The 21,555-nt window shown below is 38.0% G+C and overlaps 1 protein-coding gene across 4 annotated transcripts in view; it reads right to left on the bottom strand.

Annotated features, from left to right (window-relative positions):
• CA10 (carbonic anhydrase 10) overlaps positions 1–21,555 on the bottom strand; it is a 201,414-nt gene that overhangs the window by 33,512 nt on the left and 146,347 nt on the right. For all 4 annotated transcript variants that reach the window (XM_040530157.1, XM_040530158.1, XM_040530155.1 and 1 more), the window contains one exon: positions 10,207–10,392. In XM_040530157.1, coding sequence (XP_040386091.1) covers positions 10,207–10,392 — 186 coding nt within the window. The remainder of the gene's footprint in view (positions 1–10,206; positions 10,393–21,555) is intronic.

Consider the following 21,555-nt stretch of genomic DNA (forward strand, 5'->3'; position numbering starts at 1 on the left):
CGTACGCTAGCTTTTTATTTTCTTTTGCGGTTGTCCAGGAACATTGCTGCAAGAACTTTTGCATAAGGAATTAGTTCGTTTCCTCCTCCTCTGGAACATTACATTAAATGTATTTGGGGAAAAAGTTAAAATTTACAAGAAGTATAATGGAAAAATCATTACCAAGTAACATAAAACCCACTGCAGAATGAACACATTTTTTTTGGCTGCAGAGGTAAATTGCTCTTTAATTAAAGAAGAATCACCCCATAGCAAGTAAAGTCCCCCCAAGCAAATTATAATAATTTGGAATAAGGCAAAATGCATACTTCATAAGTGACACTGGAGGTTTAGAGGGCTGAATGTTTTAATGTCCCAGTGGTTTAAAAGAGCAAATCCTACAGCTGCTACTCTAAGCAGAAAAACTCCACCTTATTGCTTTATGATGCTGGATTTTAAAATTGAGGCACCAAAGGGATTTAGATTATAGTCTGTGACAGACTGTGCTCTCAGTACATTGACACTCTTCCACTTCTCCCTCCTACCCAAAAAAGAGAACAGTTGGTAACTGAAAAGTAAACATGAGCAAAAAAAATACTTATTACTAAAGGGATCTGTTTCACTCAGTATCTAAGTGATTCAACTTTTATTATTCCATGCAGCAGATATTTTGTTGTGTTGCTACATTAATACAAACTGACATTTTCATAGAGCTTGCAATTTGCTTGGACAGTTCTTACAGTTCTCCTAATGGATAAATAGAATGAATCCATCAGATTCAGAAAAGTAGTTTCCAAAGAAGAAAAGTTTTCTGGCAAGGAACACCCACGTATGTGTAGATAATGAAAAAAAAAAAAAAGGCAACTCTAAAAATCTGCACATAAGTTTCTTAAATTTCAATAAATAGCAGACAGTGTCTGTGGAGCCTGTGTCACAAAATCTCAAAAAGCAATATACAGAAGCAAAAAATACCGAATTTCAGAAATGGAGCTCCTTATACCAAGCCTAGAATATCCTACGTAGAATCCAGGAGGAATAACACTGAGAAATATAGGGAATTTGGGATTTGGGTGCTTTCAGAGTTAGGTGATGGAACAGCAAACATTTGCAGAAACATTTCTGGTTCTTGCCAAAACTGACTTGAGAGTAGAAGTCCTATCACACATGAGTAGAAGAGGATTTTAATACCACGTAGCAGCTGGTACCTTAGTCTCAACAGCTTTCCATTCATTGCTTTAAGAGTAACTCATATACGAAATTTTCTAATACATGCATGTCTAACAATGCATGTGCCTTCTATAAATCAGTTAATAATTTAGAGGAATCAGGTGATCTCAATATTGTTAGTTGTCTGAAATGTTAAGCTATTCCATTATTCCAGAAAGACTTGATGCAATTTGTTTGAGGCAAAGTCTAAATAATCAAAATGATGACACGCTTGTATAAATGTAAGAAGGAGCTTCATTTATTTGATGTGATAATGAACTATAATTTTTCACCTGCACTCCTGGCCCCAAATATCAGACTAATCTGATAAAATGTAAAAGTACAAACCTAAAGTTCAAAATCCTGTCTGAGTACCTGAAATTTAGTCCCAAATTTTATAAGTGGTTAAACACTTGTTCTAAAGCATTCAAACTCCAGATGGCATCTAATGATTGTTTGGGATTATAAAACTAAATGACTGTTCCTTTCAATTATATGTTATCATTAGTCTTCCTGCTGAAAGAAATAAATACGTAATTTCCCCCACATATCTTTTCCTTAGTTTGTATCCTGCAAAGGGCCATAGCTGCAGCGAGGCCCAATCCCGATTCCCTGTTTGTGCAATAACTGCGCTTCTGTGGCTTATACACCAAGAGAAACAGGCTATTACAATTCATTTCAAAGAGAAGCATTAAACTTTTCCAGTTTTGTCTGTGCATTCAGACTTAGATGTATGACATAAACTGTAAATTCTTCCCCTTACAAAAAAAAAATCAGTCAAAAAAAATCATTTGTATTTCCACTGCTAATCAAGTTTCGGGAAGGTGAAAATAGCATTAATGGTATTTATGATATCAGAAGCTGATTGCACATGAAGTAAAATTCTTTATTGCTGATATAAAGTTTGAGCATATATAATTTGATTTTGTGTAATTATTTTTTTCCCCAGGGAAGGATAAAACAGGCTATTTCTAGAATCTAATTTTCCTTTAAAAATGGCAGCATGACTACAACAGCCCAAAGTGTAAGACTGACTGCAGGATAGAGGCATTGCCAGCAGTACAGCCATTCCGAGGAAACAGCTTTACTTGCTGCATTTTTTTTTCTATTTATTTATTTTTCTCTTGATGGTCAGCAATTTATAGTTGCTATACCTCCACTTGATTCTGTAACTTCTCCTTGCTACTGAATATTGGGATTTGTTATTTTATGAGCATCTATTACCTTTGAAGATGGCTCTCTATAGCCAAAAGTAGTACAGGGAAGAACATAAGTTAAAATTCAGTGGTTCTACTTCAAAAGTGTTAATGATGAAACTGTTTTTGAAGGTCAGCAAGGTTTAAGGTGCATTTTTAGCAGGCAGCCAGTGTAGGAAGCGCACTGTATTTTATTGTAAAATACGCCATAAAAAAATAATTCTTTTCATATTCCTGGAAATTCTGCTTTCTTGTGGATTCCAGTAGAGTAAGTGCAAAAGGAGAAGCTTCCTTGATAAGAAACACTGACTGCATATTCCATTTTAAATATTGTCCATTTGCTGCTTACAAAATATCTGGATGTCAACACCTTATTCTGACTGCTGCTTTAAAATTGTTATTACTGCCACGTAGGCATGGATGTTCAGACAGTTCAGTTACTGCCTGGCTTTTCACCCATTTTCAGCTTTTGATTTCAAGGAATCTCTGTCATCTCCTCTCTCCACGATTCGTTCTATAATTCACATAAGTGTATATAAATGAAAACCTGCCACAGAAAAATAACACCAAAATCTAATGGAACATGAAATCAAGTAAATGGAATTCGGTACAGCAATTAGTTTGCATTTTAATCTGCAGACCTGTTTATTATCTGTCAGCAAAATAACCATTAAATGTGTGTAACTCAGATGCTTTGAATTGTTTAAGAAAGAAAAATAGACAAGAGTCAGAAGAAAATAATATGAGAAACCTGGGAAATAAACCTACCATTGCGATTTGCAGTGCTAGATTTTTCTCGGAAATTATTTCTGTATCTCGTGAACCCTGCAGATATTTTGTGGCTTAGATGTCCCTTTCTATTTCCCCATGTAGCCACTGGGGGTTAAGTTACTTGTTCAATTGGTATGTGCCCAAAACTTTTGTATCCTTCAGTTGATTATTGTGTATTGTTTCATGTCGTGGTTCTGGAGCAGTATGATCCATACCTGACAGGATCCACACCGTACAGCGAATTGGAGTATTATCTTTATCTTCCCTTTCCATTCATACTGTACTGCTGTCACCTACTGTGCTATTCCTGGTTTCAGGTGCTGTAAACATCACCAACTCCTTTGCTTTTGCTTAGCAACTTGCTTTATGGTATCGCTGGGAAGTATTCTGGGAACATTTAAAAATAATTTTGATGAGTTTCACTGTATAAAATAGCTTAGGTTTCTACTATGCCTCCCTGCAAGCCTTGTTGCCTAGATTATCTCACCGGTCTTTTCCTTGGACTGTGCCTTCCCCCTCCACCCCCCCCATGGACCACACTTTTGGATCTGACAAGATTTAAGGCTGTCAAGAGGGGTGTGTGTGCATGTGTGAGCACGTAGTATTAGAGGGGAGGCAACCTAGGCACTGCCCTACTAAATCACATCTCTGTTAAAATGCCTAATTTACTTATAGAGCCAACTGAGAGCGCAAAGGAATTTCCAATGGACAACTGAGAGCTCAGAAACTGGCAGACCACAGCCAGGTGTGAAATAACCCTTGTGCTGATATCGCTCAATCCTGTTTTCTGTTATATTAAACAGCAACCCCGCCCAACTGAAAATATGAAATTGATTTGGGTTTAGAAAAACACAATATTCATGTGTTAATGAATAAGCATATCTTTTGGACTGTAACTCTGCTTTTTATGTGCATGAATATGTTATAAAACTTGTGGTGGAATCCACCTAGAATCTTTAGGGTGGACAGAGGTGCACTCTTGCACCTAATGCACGCGTTCGTCTCCCACTGATTTTGAATTACTCACATGAATAGCCTCCTTATCCTGTAGTAATGACAATACCACCACCTCTTCCTGATTTATATTCTATTCCTATAGCAATTTAATTCATTATCCTATTGACTTTCTCCTCTGAAGCTGAACATTAATCTGAAGGTTATAGAGATTTTACTAAACCACCCTTCCATTAGACATGTGTTCCCTCATCTGGTACTTTCCTCAGAGGCTTATTTTTCAACATTAATCAGCACGGGAGTACAGTAAACTTGTCTGCTGGCTGAAATACTTAAAAATGACCTGTATCATTTCATAGACAATTTCTAAAATGTAACACAGGTGGACCGTGGCAACTGACAGATCTGAATTTCAGACTTTTTCTGCAGGTTGTTGGCAGGAGTGCCCGCGGCACGGGGCATAGCAGGGGCGGGCTTGTGCCCTGCCTGCTGCGGGAAGGCAGCTGTGAAGAAGCAGGAGGCTGCTGTCCTCTGCACCCAGCCTCAGCAGACCTGGGTGAGGAATCTAAACGTTGGGTAGGGAACTGTGTGGAGAAACATGCTTTTGTGCAGAATGGGCACATAAGTCAGCACCTGAACCAAATTTCACATGGGAGTCACATCTGAACATTTACTAGGTGACAAGTTTTGGAAGAAGATGGGGGCTTTACCAAACGAAAGGAGAGGCAGGTGGTTTGCTTACAGTTTCCTCTGACATACTAATCAGCCATGACCCGTTGTGTTTTGCCTACATAACTGAAGTCATAGTTCAAATATGGCTACATCCTGTCTATTTCGGTAAAGTTTTTCTGTTTGCTATAAGCAATACCAACGGAAGCAATTTGAGGGAGACTATTTGGAACCACACAGGCAAATCAAAGGTGTGCCGAAGGTCTCAGTGACAAAATCACTGCTGCTGATTTAACAATTGAGACCGTTCTAATTCTGCAGCGGGCTGGATTAAATTATTCCAGCTGGCCTGATGCTTCTCATAGGCTGTTTATCTGTCAGTCCTGCTTCTAAAAATATCAGAAGTTGGATTTGCAACACTGATCTCTCTGATAAGTAATCCTTTAGTATCATTAGAAGTTCCCTACTCAGGGAAAGTTTGCCTGATTTTACATAGGAATCAAAGTAGTAGGAGAAGGCTGGTATTTCAGAATTTCCGTGCTTCTTCTCCCACTCCTGTTTTCTTATATTTTACTTGGTTTTCTTAGGGGTTTTTAGCAGTAGCAGAAGTAAATATCTGTTTCAAATGGTGTGCATAGGGTTCACTTATCTAGTTAGTGTTCTGGCTCTCATTATATTTCTTATCACTGTGTGTTTATAATGTGTCAGTGGGTTTTCAAAACGTAACTTGGTGGGCAGAGGAGTTTTGTTTTTTTTTAAAATATATTCTGGACTACGGCCTCTTGTTTGAGATTTTCTAGATATTGAGTATGTGAAAAGCGCATAACCCCAAATAATTAAGCTCCTTAACTTTCTTTTTAAAGTCTACTACTACAATGCATTACCATAAAATGATTGGAGCTCTCCTGCAGCATGTTTATTTATTTATTTATATATATATATATATATATATTTTTTTTTTTGCTTAGGAAACAAAATGGTGTTGATTTGTAAGATTTTGCCACATAGTAATATTAGAGGGGCCCATTTTCAACATGAACCTTTTGGAGATTCAGTTACCTGATCTATTTAATTTTTACTTTAACAATGTAGACAGAGGTTGAACAGCAGCACTATTCTGCCATATTTTCTGCTTCTTCTGTCTTAAAGAAGGGTCTTTTGTTAAATGATACAGACTCGGAAGGATTAGAAGCAGTTTTGCATAGAGTTATTAGGCAACAGACAAGATTGATTCGTGTCCTAGCTGGGGACTTTGCTTGAGCCAAGATTTTCTTTTAATTGTTATAATACAGTAGGATGCTTATGCAAGGAGTAGAGAATTGAATGCACTCAGCTACGTATCTGAGGGACAAGCAAATGCTCAATTTATTTAAATATTCCAAAGCCTTTCATTCTTTCCATGTTAGCAGTGTCAAACATATTGTCGATAATCTGATACACAATTTTAAAGCCCTTATACTCAAGCTATTTAAGCATTAGTTCAGTTATTCTGTCTATTAAACTTATAATTATAGGCTAAAAGGTAACCAGATTATTGTAGAGATCTCTCCTGACAGCCTTTAACACCTAGTTAGATGTTAAAGCCTGGAAATTACAAGTCTCTCAGTATCACTCAGACACAGTACTTCTTGAAGCAAATTGCTATTTCTAGATTTTTCTCATTCCATGGTACTGCTCCAGTGCTCTCTTAGCTTGCTCCGAGTGCCTGTGCACTTGTGGAACATCTTCATTAGGCAAAAAAAAAAAAAAAGTTCTAAGAACAAACCTCTTGCTTAGCATGGATCTTAGGTTGGATTTTCAGATGTGTAAACACACTGCTCCTAGTTCAAGATGTGCTGAGGCTGTCTGACAGCTTCTGCTTGCCTTCTCTGATTTGGATGTCACTTGGTGTGTTTGAGCCAGTCTAGCAGTTTGCCAGTGCTGCTGCAGAGGCACTGCTCTTTTGCCCAGCTGCCACCCAGGGTCCCTTTTCTCTCTCCAATACAGTGACTTTAACATGCACTGGAGAATTCAGCATCAGTGAAAGTGAGGGGACAGAAATGGATGGGAGGAGAGAGGAGGAGGAACAACGAGCTGATTGTGATCTACTCGAGTGCATCACACTGCTTGAGTAACTTCATCCCTGGGCATTGTTTCCATGGCAAACTAGAGGTTGCAGTAAACTCCATAGTGATCTTGTCCAACACAATGAAGAGCAGCAGCAACAGAGCAGTGTTGTGGGTGTTAGTGTGCAATTAGCAACCAAACAGTGTAATCCTGCAACGATTTTTCTCTGCTTGCCTTCACCTGCTAAAGCTCAGGGTAGCAATTCTTCATTGCTGTGGTTACCTGACCAAATTAAACTAATGCAGTTATGCAGTTATTTTTCTTTATCCCATCTCTTCTGACAGTATCACCCACCACAGAAGTGATAATAATTAGCAGCAGCGGACTTGAAACATGTTACCTTATACCGTCATGTACTCTGTAACCATAAAGTCAGGTCTATAGTTTCTTTATTATAGTTGCTGAGAGCTGTAAACATTACAGCTCCCAGTGTTGGGAGCTTATTGAAAATCACTTATTTATACAGACAGCACTTGTATGGATGAATGTATATCCGAAGAACGTTGTCAGCTGCCATCCTTCACTGAAAGTTTGCACCCATGCTAGTCAACATGATTGATTTGACTCTGTGCCTGTACTTTGGAAACAGTACGTGTTTTATTAATAAAACTTAACTGTGTAGATGCAGATTCAAATTAGTAATTAATACTTGACCTTACTGGAGCTTACCTGTCTGGCTGCCCACAACAGCTATCTGAACCTTTGAAAAGTACATCCTTGAAGGATAGAATTCATCTCAGCATCTGAAAAGGAGGCATCTAGTCTAAGCTACTTGGCCAGCTGCTTGTCTCTGCTCCGTTGTCAGGGGAGATGCATTTCCACAGGGTGATTTGTCCTGTCCTAAGAGAGATGTCTCTGGCTGTCAGGAATGATCATCCTCTGAAGATGCCAATCTCTCTCCATTCACTGCAGGAGGAATTCAGATAACTAGATGAAACCTGCGTATGCTGTGGATCCAGCTGTGCGTGACTTACTGACTTACAGTGGTTTCCACTTAGGTGGATTTTATGCTTTTATTAATAAAAACTTGAGGTCTCTGTAAGCAAATAATACCAAATTTTAATAACAAAATGTATTCCTGCAATAAGTCAGAAGTAATAAGAAGGCAATGATCCTGGTCTAGAAACTCCTGAGGGAACACTGAGGGTAGTGGAAGCTAATCGTGCTGTCTCACTGCTGATGTTGGCAAACCAAGTTAGGAAGCTGACTTTTCTGCTCAGCCAGTAAATGGGCTGGGCACTGCCTGGAAAAGATTCAGGGCATTTAAACTAGGGCTCCAGCTGGCAAGTGTGACAACTTAGCTCTGCATCGTCTAAGGTTCAAGCTCAGTGGTTTCACTGAGGACTGTGCTATGAACTCCAGCGGCTGTTCACAGGCAGTCAGGCATGCCTCAAACGGGTGGGCAGCTGGGTCAGCAGCTTCTGTAGCTGTCCCAGCCGAGCAGCTGCTTTGCTACCCTGCTCTCATCCAAGAAACCATCATGTTATCTCCACTTTGAAGTCTCACTGTCTCTTTTGGTATTTTGGTGTGAACTTTCTTTAAATCAGTTAGTGATGTTTCAAGCACAATAGGGCAGTGTCTCAAATATAGCTGTTTAATATCTGGTTGTTTCAGGAATCAAAATTTCCTCTGGCCATGTGGATGTTGTTTAAATTAGTATTATCCTGGCTACAGGAAAAAGAGCTGAAGGAGAATTAAAGTGTCATAAACTGTCAAGTCTAGTCTCCAGAAAAGAAAGTAAAAGTCTTTCAGTCCAGTGCCAGCTGCATTTATTACTGTACTTCAAAACTTTTGAAGCCAGAAGAACCTAGTTAAGTATTAACATTAAGTATAGCAAACAAAATAAGTGCTCTACATGTTTACTTTTGTTATAGTCTATGAGTGATGAATTTCTGTCTTGTCTACTCCTTTAAAAATATCTGAAACCATACTGATATGTCATATCAAGTGCCTGGTATGTTTCAACCCCATTTTTGCTTTCTTCAGTCAAACTGTTTTCATTTGGATAGCCGCCTTCTGTAAATTTGTTTAGCAAAGCAAAGACCTTATTTACTACAACACTAGATCCTAACTTTCAGCTCTTAAAGGAGCAATACATTATAAGTCCACTTATCACAGAATTTAAACAAGGCAATGGGAAGGCAGTTGTGTAAGGCATGAATAATTTCTTGAAAAAGCTGCCACTGGCTATATTAATATATCTACATAGCTTATCAAAGCAAATAATTACCATCAATTACAACATTATTTGACAATTCTGCAGTTAATGGCCTACTCTTAAATAACTGCTGTTGCACAATGCCAAAGAAATTGCCATGCATTAATTGTCTCATCACCAGAACCTGTGATAGACAGCTCAGATGGTAATTTGGTTATTCTTCCCTAACAAAATAAGTTCTTTACTATGAAAACTATTCATTTTGGTCTTCTGAAAGAATGGTAACAGGGTACTTAAGAGAATCTTTAAAAATAATCCCTACAATAATTGACAGCTACTCTGAAGCATTGCCTTATTTGTGGAGCAGAGTTGCATGCCAGTTCACAGTCATGGCATGGGCTGATGGAGGATGGGGTGCTACAAAACCCCTGAGTCTCTTCTTGCTTGTACATATGAAGAGTGAAAAGATTCTGCTTTGCATATCAGAAAATCTGCAAACTTTCCTATATATCTTCAAATAGTACTCCAAGGCTAAAATGTTTATCCGACAGAAGTAATGAGCTGTCCTGCAAGTAGTTATCAAGATCATCAAATTATGGTCTTTTCTGGGACAATTACAGATATGCATTTAAAAGATAAAGTAAGTACTGATTCTGCTATTGTTTACTTGTGGGGTTTATTTCTTGAGCAGAGCAGCAGAGTTCTGTGGAACCATCAGTAAAATTAAGTTTCACCTTATTTCTTACATAAATTGAAGGCGGAACAATGGTCAATGTAAAATGTTACATGCCAGTGAGCAGTAAATTAGCATTTTATTAAAAAAAAATAGAGCATCTTCAGTGTTACTTCATGGTTAGTCTTGTATTTGCATTTACTAGGGAAATAGAGGACCAACCAAACCATACTCAATTACTTTGTAAGCTGTTTGTTTGTGAATATATGGTATCTTTGAGTGCAATTAATACCACAGTTTCATTTTTAGATATGACTCACATGGCAATGCATGGGCCAAAAAAACCAACACAGCCAACAACCAAAAAATGAATTTCTCACGGATAAAGTGGGGATTTTTATGAGTACAAATTAGTTTGCAAATACCTTCAGGCAGAAAAGGAAAGCGTGCCCTTTCAGGCTGGTTCATTTGTAACTCCACGTGTGCTGACATACCTCCCCAGAGAAAGCCTGTCCATTGAGTAGGTGCTCTGATCCCTGGCTGTCTTCGCTTCCAAAGTGTAACCGGATTTCCTCGAGGCGGTGGCTGTATGTCATCGGCCCTCCAGAGATGTTGACCAAATGCTCTTTGTCTAATCGTAGAGATACGTGTCTCCCTGTATTATACATGGTCCCGCTGACCTAAACAATAACAGGGGAAAAAAAAAAGCATTTTGTCAATATCATTTGTAAATCCTTGAAACCTGTTACACGTACTTCAAGCTTTTGCACCTTACACACCTTCATTTAAATGTAGCAATGTCTCTCATTGTTGTGAGATGAAATACACAACCTGAGGATATACTTCAAGTTCTACTTTGAACCTTATACTGTATATTCAAATATTTTGCTAAATCTATGTGTACATGTTTTATCCAGGGGCATGTGGTTAACACAATGAATAGGATTATTATACTTCTAAATAAGTAGGCTTTTAGAATATTTTTTATGTGAGATCTGAATAATGACTTCATTACAAAATTTCTCCACTGAAAATGGGTACATTTCAGCTGGCATAAATTATTTAAGTATACTCGGAACAAATCTGAAATTTAACTCATTTTTTTCTTCTTTTAATATTTATAGCAAAGTTATCCAAAAGTAAAGGTGCTACAAAAGCAGAGATATAATTATTCATAAAATAGGGAGCCCTACTCTTCCTGGTGCTGCAGGTAAAAACTTTCATTGTCCTCCTCTGCAAGACCCTGTTACGAATGCTTTATGTTTGCAATTGACAGGTATTTTAGATATAGTAGAGCAGAATTAATTACAGTTTGATCATATGTCTCCAGTTCCTACTACACCTTAAGTAGCTGTAATGCTCTTTAAGATTCATCTTTATTTTTAAAAAGACTGAATGCTATGCTTCGTTTGAAAACTGATTTACAGTTGCTGTAATGAAGAAGAAAATGATTGTAGAAATGTTTAATATGGAATATATTTGTCATATTTCCCACTGCCGGGAAAGGTTCCTATAGTAAGAAGTTCCTTAACTTATGCCATTAGAAAGTGAAATACACCAGCTTGGGTTAAAGTAGAATCGTGATTTAAGAACATTCTGCATGGATACAAATGGTACACTTGAATAACATTCATTTACTTTAAGAAGAGGAAGTGCAGCAATAATATGCTTTGTTGCATTTCAATTTAAAATTAAAGACATGACTATTATGTATTATATCCTGTACTACATCAGTGCTATAGTAATTAACATTGCTGCAGTGTCATTTTATCTGTAATACTAATTACGGAGTTTAAATGACGTGTTTTGTTGCACAGTATGTTGTAAAAAGTTACACTGCACAGACTGTGCAATAGAATTAAATGGATGAGATTAAAACCGCTTTTGATTATCGTAGGTTTTTAAACTTTGATACAGATGTTCTATTTTTTGTTTATTCCAATTGAAAAATAAGGAGGGATATTTTTTTAATGAAAAGCAATAAACACAATATTCCTATTCATTTCAAATAAAACACAATGATTTTGTTTGTAAATGCCCCGTAGTTTTCTGCTTGACTTTGCATGCATAATAATTAAATACCAAGTTTAGTTTAATAGGTGAAAGAAGGTCAGTTTATTGGATTCAGTTTCAGTACACTGCATATGAATGACATAAAATTGCTTATCATAAGTAAGAAATGTAGTTTAAAAACAAATAGGGGGAAATGGTGTAAAGCCTCTTATTCACATTCAGAAACTCATGCTTCACTGAACACTCAGTTACATTTAGAAACTGTGCAAAATATTCAGAATTCATTTTCTTACTTAAATTGCTACAAATCTCAAATTAGGTTACCATTATTTTCTCTCTCAAGGTAAAAGTGACCCAAATAACCTCTAATATGAATCAAATAACTCTCTGTAGAGCAGAGAGGGGAAACGATAAGAGACAAATGCACGAACAGGAGTAACATTTGTCTTTCTCATTTTCCCCCTCATAAAAATGCAGTGCTTGTAATGAGATTGTATTGACTCTTTTAAAACAGAATTTCCCTACATGAGTGCAGATAAAAAACACCAGTAATGAAATGAAGTATCCGACATGCCTCATTTCTGACCTGCAGGGAGGGACGGACACCTGAAGTCAAACTCTAAGAGCCTCCTGCATGGACATAGAAACTTGTCACCAGGAAGGACAAAATCTAAGATCTTCAATGTCAAAAATGCAAGGTTTTGCCCTTTTTTTTGAGCCTTTTCTGGCTTAAATGAAACACTGGCTTTCTGGTTGTGATTGTGTGCATGGGGTAGAGCAGCCACGTATACCAATCCAGATCCTGGATGCAATTGCACCGATGTGACCCTGCTCATTTCTTTTCTCGAGAGTGTCAAAGTCCCCCACCTTTACTAGTGACTTCTAATGGGCGTTTCTGTTGAGGGCGTTTGCTCACTGCAGGGAGAACAGAAGTGTCTTACATTTGCCATTTACTTGGAATACATACAGATAAAAGATGGAAATGTTAAGGAACTTTTTTTTAATAAATAAATAAATCTGGAGACTTTCTGACCTGCAGTGTTTGTATAATAAGGCAGTGCCTGATTATGGGAAGCATTAACATCTTGCTGTGTGAAATTCTCTAGTGCAGTTCAGGATATTGTCTGGTTTATATACAAGCTCAACATCTTATGACCTTTAAAAGTGTACTTTTTAGTGTAACCACTTACAGTTGTAGGACATAGTATTGCTTAGTGCAATCACCAGCTTGCAAGCTCAGAGTCTACAAATGCATTACACTCAGTGGGAAGGTGTCATGCAAGAAAGTAAGAAGTTTGCCTTGCATTTTTTTCAGCAGAAAACATTCTATTGTGTTTTAACTATGCACACCTTTGATTGTGGCTGGAGAAGAAGTAGGTTCTGATCTTATTATTTGAAGCTCCTGATAAATAGGGCTTTTCTATATTTTATGGTACTGAGCCTTTAAAGTGATGGTGCGTGGTCACTTTGGAACATCAAACTCAGCTGGTCTTGTGGGCAGCAAAGTTGCGTGTGGTCTTGTATCAGGCCTCAGGCACAGAAGTTGGCTCGGTGGTATTCTCTGTATTTTGTACATTTTCCTATAGGATATGCGGTAGGAAGACAGGAGTGTTTTCTGAGAAAGATCTTGACTCAGCCTGATACAGACAACAATACCTACTACTCCACAGAGTATAGAATTAAATTTTTATACCTTTCTGTGGATCAGGTAAAATGTTATAGGGTAGTTTAAAAGGGTAATATAAAAGATCTGTTAAGATCTGTGTAACTATTTCCTTAATTTGTCAAATTAATCTTTGGTGCTAAGACCTTTACAGTCATGGCCTTTGTGTTGCTTCTTGCTCTGCTAATAACATTTTTGTTTTACCTTGATGTTTGACTTAAATATATGTATTTAACTTTATTAAAAAATGTTATGTAATGATAATTACATAGCAAACAAGCTTAGGGAAAAAAAAAGCAGTATTTCCCCCTCCTCGTTTTCAAAAGGATTGATATTGACATTTACTTTATCCACCAGAAATAAGAGTGCACTAAAGAAAACGTATATCAAAACATCAGTAAAAGTCTGCCTGAGAAAACAGCTGCATCCAACATTTTCAAAGTTAACGGTCATACCACATTCTTAGTTGACCCAATTTTCCTCAAACATTGAGAAGTATTTCCAAACAGGTAATTTTACCTATGGCAAAATCCCCAAGTAGAACGGAAAATGTTGATGGGCTTTAGCATTAATTGTGGAATATTTCAACTTTGGTAGGCTTTAATTAAATTATTAACATATTCCTGATGTAGTTATTTTCTATTTAATCTCATTCATTTTAATTCTTGCTTCACAGAGCTTTGTGCACATAATTCCCCAGCAGCATTATTCTCTCTCTTTATCTTGATGCAAGACAGGCACGTACCACTAATATATTCCATACTACATTTCTAAGGAAGCTCTCAATACTTGTGCAGTACGTGTGTAACCTGCTAGTCCTACGATCACAAAGAAGTCCAGAGTCTGCTGCTTGAAAGGTGGAACACAAGTAAGATCAATAGAAGTGCTTAACTAATAAACACAAATTCTTTGATGCGTGTTTATCTTGGAACCGCACAGGTCTTTATGACCATTAGAAAAAAAATTAACTGAAACAATCTTTCCTAATGTTATTCTTCAACCCTGCACTTATGAAAACATTTTGTTGTGTCCTAGTTAACCATCTATCTTGCTCACTTACTGTTTTCTTCCAGAACTAGTCCTGAACTAAATAATTTTCAGAACTTCTTTCATGTCCTACATCTTTACATTTTAATCTATGATTAAACAGCCTTCAAAACCCTGTGCAGAAAAGGTGACAGAAAGAGAAGCCTGTTTGGGGGCGAACCATGCTAGGAGGGTAAGCAAGGAGTGCAAGAGGAAAAGCGAAGGAGTTGAGATGGATTCTTTGCCTTTTAGTCCCATGCTACGGCAGCAGCTGACTGTCACGTTTCTTCAGCAGGCTCTCTGCTTCCCAAGGGTCTTGACAAAATAGTGAAATAGTCTCTCGCTATTTTGGATTTATTCAGGTAACAGTGGTCTGAAGATCAGTTCCAAGAACGTTTTTTAACTTGTATCAGTACCTGCCAGTGGAGCAGCACTGAATGTAAGGAAGCGAGAAAATCAATTGTGTATGGCTCCCTGCTATGGTGTCCTTGGATCTTATCTGTGGTATTAGACATTTCTTTCTTTGGGATGAAAATAGGTACAGTCAAAGAAGGCCTAGCGCTGGGTAGGGAAGCAAATCACCAAGTATTGAAGAGTGTTTTGAAGGTGTTGTAATGCCCCAATTTTATACCCTGCAATAGCCACATTTCTGTTGCCTGCCAACTGGCTTCTGTATTTTCCTCCTGAATGCTACAGTTTATGGAATAGGACAGCAGCTCTGCAAGCTCGGGGGGGTGGGCTTTCTGCCTCTTTACCAGCACCTGAGCTGTTAATGCCACTTGCTTTGTCTTGACTTCACTTTCTGCCCTTCGGTGTCAATGTGGTGAGGGCAGCAGGTGACCCGGATCCTACCTAAGGGACACATCTTGTGCCAACAGGTTTCTGCTCAACTTGTGGCCCTAGGAGGCTCATGGAGGGACCAGGGCTCCATGAAGACATTAAAATAGTAATATTAATCTGTCCCTAGTATCTGCTATCTAGGGGTCTCAAAGTGCTTCACAAACGCATAAATAAATATGCAATTGTCTTCTGTCTCCCAGGTGTCAGTAAGCTTTAATACTAGGCTGTACTGTTTTCTGCCTGGGGATTGTCCTTTTGGCAGGATTGTCCCCTCCAACACTTCTGGCTGTAGCTCAGGTCACCTGAGCTTGAGTTTCTAAGTACAGCAGCAAACTGATTAAATTTTTTTTTGAGTACTCCAAGCACTTTCATTTAATGATTGTTGTTGTTGTTTGTAGTATCTTGACCAGACGCTTTCTGTGATACAAATATTGTTCCCATTGATTTGGATTGATTGTGCTGTAGTAAGCTGCTTGTATCTCTCTTGTGCAAAGCAGAGACTGCTTCAGGGTTGGAAAAGAGAGTTTCCATAGACTCCAGGGCATGTCTGTGATTTGAAATCTGACTTTAGGACTGTGACTGAGCATCACACCAAAGTAGGAGTTGAGATGTGCTAAGACACACTGCTTAGTTCTCTGCACCAGGATTACCTTCCCTTATTTCAAAGCAGCGCCTAGAGAAGAATATAACTTTTCTTAATGTTGTGCTTATGGCATCCAGTTAGTTTTAGAAGTAGTTTTATGCTGCTGTTGTGATTTTCTAGAAGTTGTTAACAGGGGACTTATGATGGAAAATAAAAGATATTTCAGTGATATTCTTCTAAGGTATTTAACAGTTGTTTAAAACAGTATAATTGTTTTTAAAGTCTTCTCTTAAAGAAGAGATTGATGTTAAATAGGAGACAACTGTTGTGCAGATTTTTTACAAACTGTCATGGAGAGCTCTGTCCTTGTTCTGCAGTATTTCTGTACGCATACGTAAGGATTATATTTCTTTAACTGTTTGTAAGCAATTGCTTTCTACAGAACATTCAAGTGCATTTGATGTATCTCTGTACATTTGAATATTTATTCTTCATAACGCTTTTTCCCTGCCTGTATCTTAAGCTCAACATGTGCAACATTATGTAAGGAAACTGTGGAAACACTGCTCATATAACATCATTTCCAGAATTATTTCTGAATAATTCTGAATTATTTCTGAATTTTTATTCAGTATAATAAATAACATACTTTCTCGGACTTTTAAATTATGATATTTTATATATTTGCATATAGATGTCTTGGGGCTTTAGACATATATTCAAAGTATTTCATGCTTATATTTTAAGGTAGATTCTAGCTGTGTTTCCTGCAACTTTTCCCTGCTACCAGCAGAGAGCACTGTTGACCCATACCATAGAGCTATCACCTCTATACCATTGGGACTTCCACGGCCAGGAAGAAAATTAAAACTAAAATCAGTTGGTTGGTTGGTTGGTTTGGTTTGTGACACGGCTGTAATCCGTGCCTTCGGTTTCAGAAGTGGTTGGTAGTTTTGGCTGTGGGACAGAAGTGTGGAGTCTGCCGCATCGGTCAAGCAGCTTTCTTCTGGTCTACCCCCCTGTGTTTGGAGGCTGCAGGTTCAGCAGGTGGCTTGAAGGCCATCAGATACGTGACGTATCCAGAGTGCTTTTTTTTTCTGGAAAAAATACAATGTTGTGCTTGCAAAAAAAAAAAAAAAAGAAAGGAAAAGAAAAGAAAGAAAAAGTTTTCTGGGTGTGAAGAAAATTAGAGATAAGGAAATCCCAGAGTTTAGATACAGTACCACGTACTGAGAGGAAGCTGCAGCGTCAGTGCTGAGCTTTGAAGAACAATAGGCATCATCATCAATATTTGATTAAAAAGGTCTGTATGAAGAAATGTAAAATGTAAGAGAGAAGGGTAAAGATTAAAATAATCTTTTCATCTTGCAAGTTGAAAAGTTTTAAAAAGGAAATGATGTTAATGAGTCCAATTAATCTATTTACCTGCTTAATGTAACGTGGCATGTTTCAGCATATGGCATGACACACTTTTTTTTAAAGCACCATTTTCAGTAAGAATCTCTGCTATTCACTGATCTTCAGTTTTGCATGTTTACTTGCATTAAGTGTCTGATCTGTAAAAATCTTGGAGCAAACCTCATAAATTAAATATTCAGGCTTACTGGCTAATGAGCACAATATGTCAATTTTCAGTGATCAAAATAATGTGCTTCAATAATGTATACACCTTTCTGTAATGAAAATATAATTTTAATAGAGGACCCGCAGGGTCATGGTTAGCCTGAGATAATTATATGCCACAGGATGTGAAGGAATGAAACTGCTCCTAGGACATTGGTAATACCCCACAGAGTGTATATGCCACATGCTGCCTTTTAGGGATAATAAAGTGTTTTATTATATTTCTGCTACTACATTAATGCAAAGGTTTTACCTTGTTAGTAACCATGAAGGCTAAAGTAGATGCAGCAGAATGTATGGTGTCTAGCATTAATAATCGCTGTATGTGTGTTGATGTTTACTGCTCTCCCTTAATCTAAAATATTCCAACTATATTTAAACCATATGTAGCAGATGAATTAGATCCCAGAGCTTTCGCTAGATTTTAAAATGAAAATCGAATTAGTGAAATAGACGAGCAGAAAAACTGGCTTCTGTGACTGGACAGCTTCCACCATTGCTGGCTGAAGCCTCAGGGACCAGTAAGGCTTTTAAGTGTGGGATATATCTTGATTCTGAGAGCTTCCTGCACATTGGATCCATTATATGCTGTTTGGTGTGAAAAAAAAAATCATTAAGAGTGTTTTGCTCTAAGAAAGCAGGCTGGATCTCAGGGTCCATCTTCTGCTCTGAAACCTGCAGCCTGAATACTTGCAGGGAAACTGAAGCATGGAGAGGAATGTGTGAAAACAAGTTACCTTAAAAGACAGCGTAACCTCAGAAGGCTTCTTTGCATGCAGCAGAACTGTGCAGTATCAGTGTAAACAGCATGCGGTTACTCAGAAGGTAGGGTGAGAATAATCAGGTGTATCTTCAGCCAAGTAAAACAGTGAAGGGATTGTGTTGAGTTCGAGTTAAACGTGGTCATACGCAGAATGGGGCACAGTCTCCATCCTGAGATCACTGGCAGGGATTTTTAAATAAATACCTGGTAGTGCTTCAACAGCAGTCACAGATGTGTCTTTACTATGGTAGATTCTGGAGTGACTTTGGTTTATTAGCAGAGAACTTGGGTTTGTTGTGAAGTGTCGTGTGCGTGTGTCATGCTCTGGTGTTTAAAAAAAGATGTTTGGGGGCATTCTAAACCAGACACACACTGCATTTAACTAGACTCAGCAATTTGCAGCCCTGTGCTTCTATAGCTGCATTTTTACCACTGATGACAAGACTTATCCTTTGGTGTGACACAGTTACAAGCATTATATGGAAGAGAAAGAGGGAAAAATTACATTTTCATGCTCCTTTTTGTTCATTAACCTTATTTTAGAATTAGGCTAAGTCAATAAGTAATTGAGAGAGTAACTGGGGCTTAGAGAACCCATTACCTTAATTTAGTCTAGCAATCTGTAACAAGATTTTAGTTTGAAGAATTCGCATTAAAAACTCTGTTAGGAATAATTTTTGTCTCTGATGAAAGGATGTCAGAGCTGCCTTTTTTAAACCTAAAGGCTTAAGAGCATTTTCAAACTGGTGAGAAATCCAGACAGATGAAAACTTCACCCTGTCCATTTTAAAGGGGGGCTTAAAATGTAAAATTGAGTATGTTAAAATCCCGAGGCTCTAATTAAGTCACTATTTAATGAGTGATCTTGAGATGCACTGACTCCTGGTAGCTGCCTGGATTTCAGAGCTCTTTCTGCAGAGTGCTTTGGTTGAAATGCCAGCGGTTTTCCAATGGAATCCCGATCGGATGGAAATTTATAGCACCTGTATTGAAGTTAGTGGTTCACTTCCCTTATATTTTTCTTGAGTAAGGCAGACTTTAGATAATATCTCAGTTGATTGTGTATTGATAAATGTATCCAGACTTTCTAATATCTTTGTTTTGCTTGTATTTTCTCTTCAGTGCTTCCTTTCCTAATAAAACTTTCAGAATTTCCCTGCTGAACAGATGAGGTATATCTACTTGATTGATTTAAATTCTTTTTGAAACTGTTGCTTTATATTCTACTTTACTATTTGCATGTAGCATTAAAAAGAAGGCTGCACTAAATTAGTCTGGGAAACGTTTTTCAAACTAAGTTGTAAATAACACTGTAGTAAAGTGTAGATTATTAATACACTCACTACTTTATTTACCTGCATCCATCCATCTATGCATACATATATATGCATTTCTCTCAAAGTATGTATTTGTATATATACATACATAGAAATAAAATCTTTCCTTTTTTTTTACTAACTTCTGTGGATAGAAAGAGAAAGAAAAATGCCTGTCCTCACACCCAGGCCTGGATTAATGAGTTGGCAAAACCTTCTTGCTGTGGTGCATCCAGAGCATTAGCTTGCTGTCCGAATGACTGAGAAGCATACGGCTTTCTGAGCAGGCTAAAAGATGTGCATACAAAGTTCATCTGTTTTACACCACAGTCAAAACATACCATTATTAAGTTTAATGATACAATTTTACAAGAGCCCGAAAACCCCATTTCTCTAATTCTTTTTGCTGCTAGGAAGCTCTACGTTTCTATGCCTCTTAAGTTTTCATAAATCCTCTAAATTCATGAAGTGGCCGCTGCTGCTTTTTGATATCCTCTGACCGCTTGTTCTGCTTTTTGCTGGGATAGAGCTTGTTTTGTTCCCAGTACTGGTGTGGTGCCGTGTTTGGGATTTAGGCTGAGAATCACACTGGTAACACCCCGATGGCTTGGCTGCTGCTGAGCAGTGCTCACGCGGAGCCAAGGGCTTTGGGCTCCTCGTGCTGCCCTGCCAGCGAAGAGCCCGGGGGTGCCCCAGGAGCCGGGAGGGGACACAGGCGGGCCAGCCGACCCGGGCTGCTCAGGGGGATGTTCCCCACCACGGCCTCAGGGCTCAACCCTAAAACTGGGGGAGCTGACGGGGGGCTGCTGCCACTTGGGGATGGGCTGGGCGTCTGTCAGCACGTGCTGAGCAATGTCATTATGCATCAGAGAAGCGTGGTAATGCTTCACTGAAACTGGAAATCAGTGGAGATGAAAAGAAGAATCTATACAGCCCAACTTTTTAGCCAGGAAATGGATAAAAGTATTACTATCTTTTTTAGCAGAAGTGTAACAAGTTTTTGAGAGCAGTGTATTTCACAAGTTGCTTCCCAAATCACTGCCAAGGAAAAAATGCATAATTATTGCAAAATAACTTCCTGGGCCCTGTATCTCTGGAGGTAAACTAGTATTTAGATAACTTGAAATTTGACCTCAATAAAATTCATTATGTGTAAAGGCAAATCCTTTGTGACATGCAAAAATCATGAGCTATTCTGCCTAGTAGCATAGTTTGCTGTTTTTTTAGTTTTAGTTTTTTTTTTTTTTTTGAACAGAAGGGAGCTGTTTTGTTCTAGTTCTTTAAAGAACCTTTAAAGAAGATGAATAACTTAGCTTTTCCAGTAACAAATATTACTGTTTCTGTTTAACAGAGGACTATTTTACTTTACTCATTTTATCTGCCTCCAAAGCATTTGTGTAGCTTTTTATGTTGAGAATAGAGGAGCTGCAGTAGAGGTAGAAATAAAAACAGGCATATCTTATCCTGAACTTACTTTTGTTTTCCCAACAATGCAAGTTGAAAAAAAAATAATTAAAAATTGGATCTCCCTAATGCTGATAGCTATCAATTCTAGCTTAGCTAGAAGAATCTCCTCTGTGTTTCAGCATGCCTCTAATTCAAATGTATCTGAATTCAATGTGCAAGTTGGATGGAAGATAGGGAAGGTTGGTCTGCAGCATGAACTGGAGCTGCAGGCTGAATGGCAGCATGGGGACAGCCCTCACCTCCTTTGGTGGTTCCAGACCTGGGGCTACATGGTTATTCGTCGTCATTCTAGCGGGTGTAGATGTGAAATTCTTCCACTCAGAAAGCTTCCTAAGGCTTCACTTATGAGCACTATTCTGCTAAAAGTTGCTCAAGAGATTTTGTGTTAATTGTCCCCCCATTCCACATTACCTGCTGTGCTTTTAGATTGCATGGCTAGGGGGAAAGAGCTGGTTGTTTGATATTCTAATCTTCTGTACATCTCTACATGTAGTGGAGTCATGAAAATTAGTATTTTTACAAGTGATCAAAATGACACAATGTCCAGAA

The sequence above is a fragment of the Cygnus olor genome, chromosome 18 (genome assembly GCF_009769625.2).
Source record: "Cygnus olor isolate bCygOlo1 chromosome 18, bCygOlo1.pri.v2, whole genome shotgun sequence".
Classification (NCBI taxonomy): Eukaryota; Metazoa; Chordata; class Aves; order Anseriformes; family Anatidae; genus Cygnus; species Cygnus olor.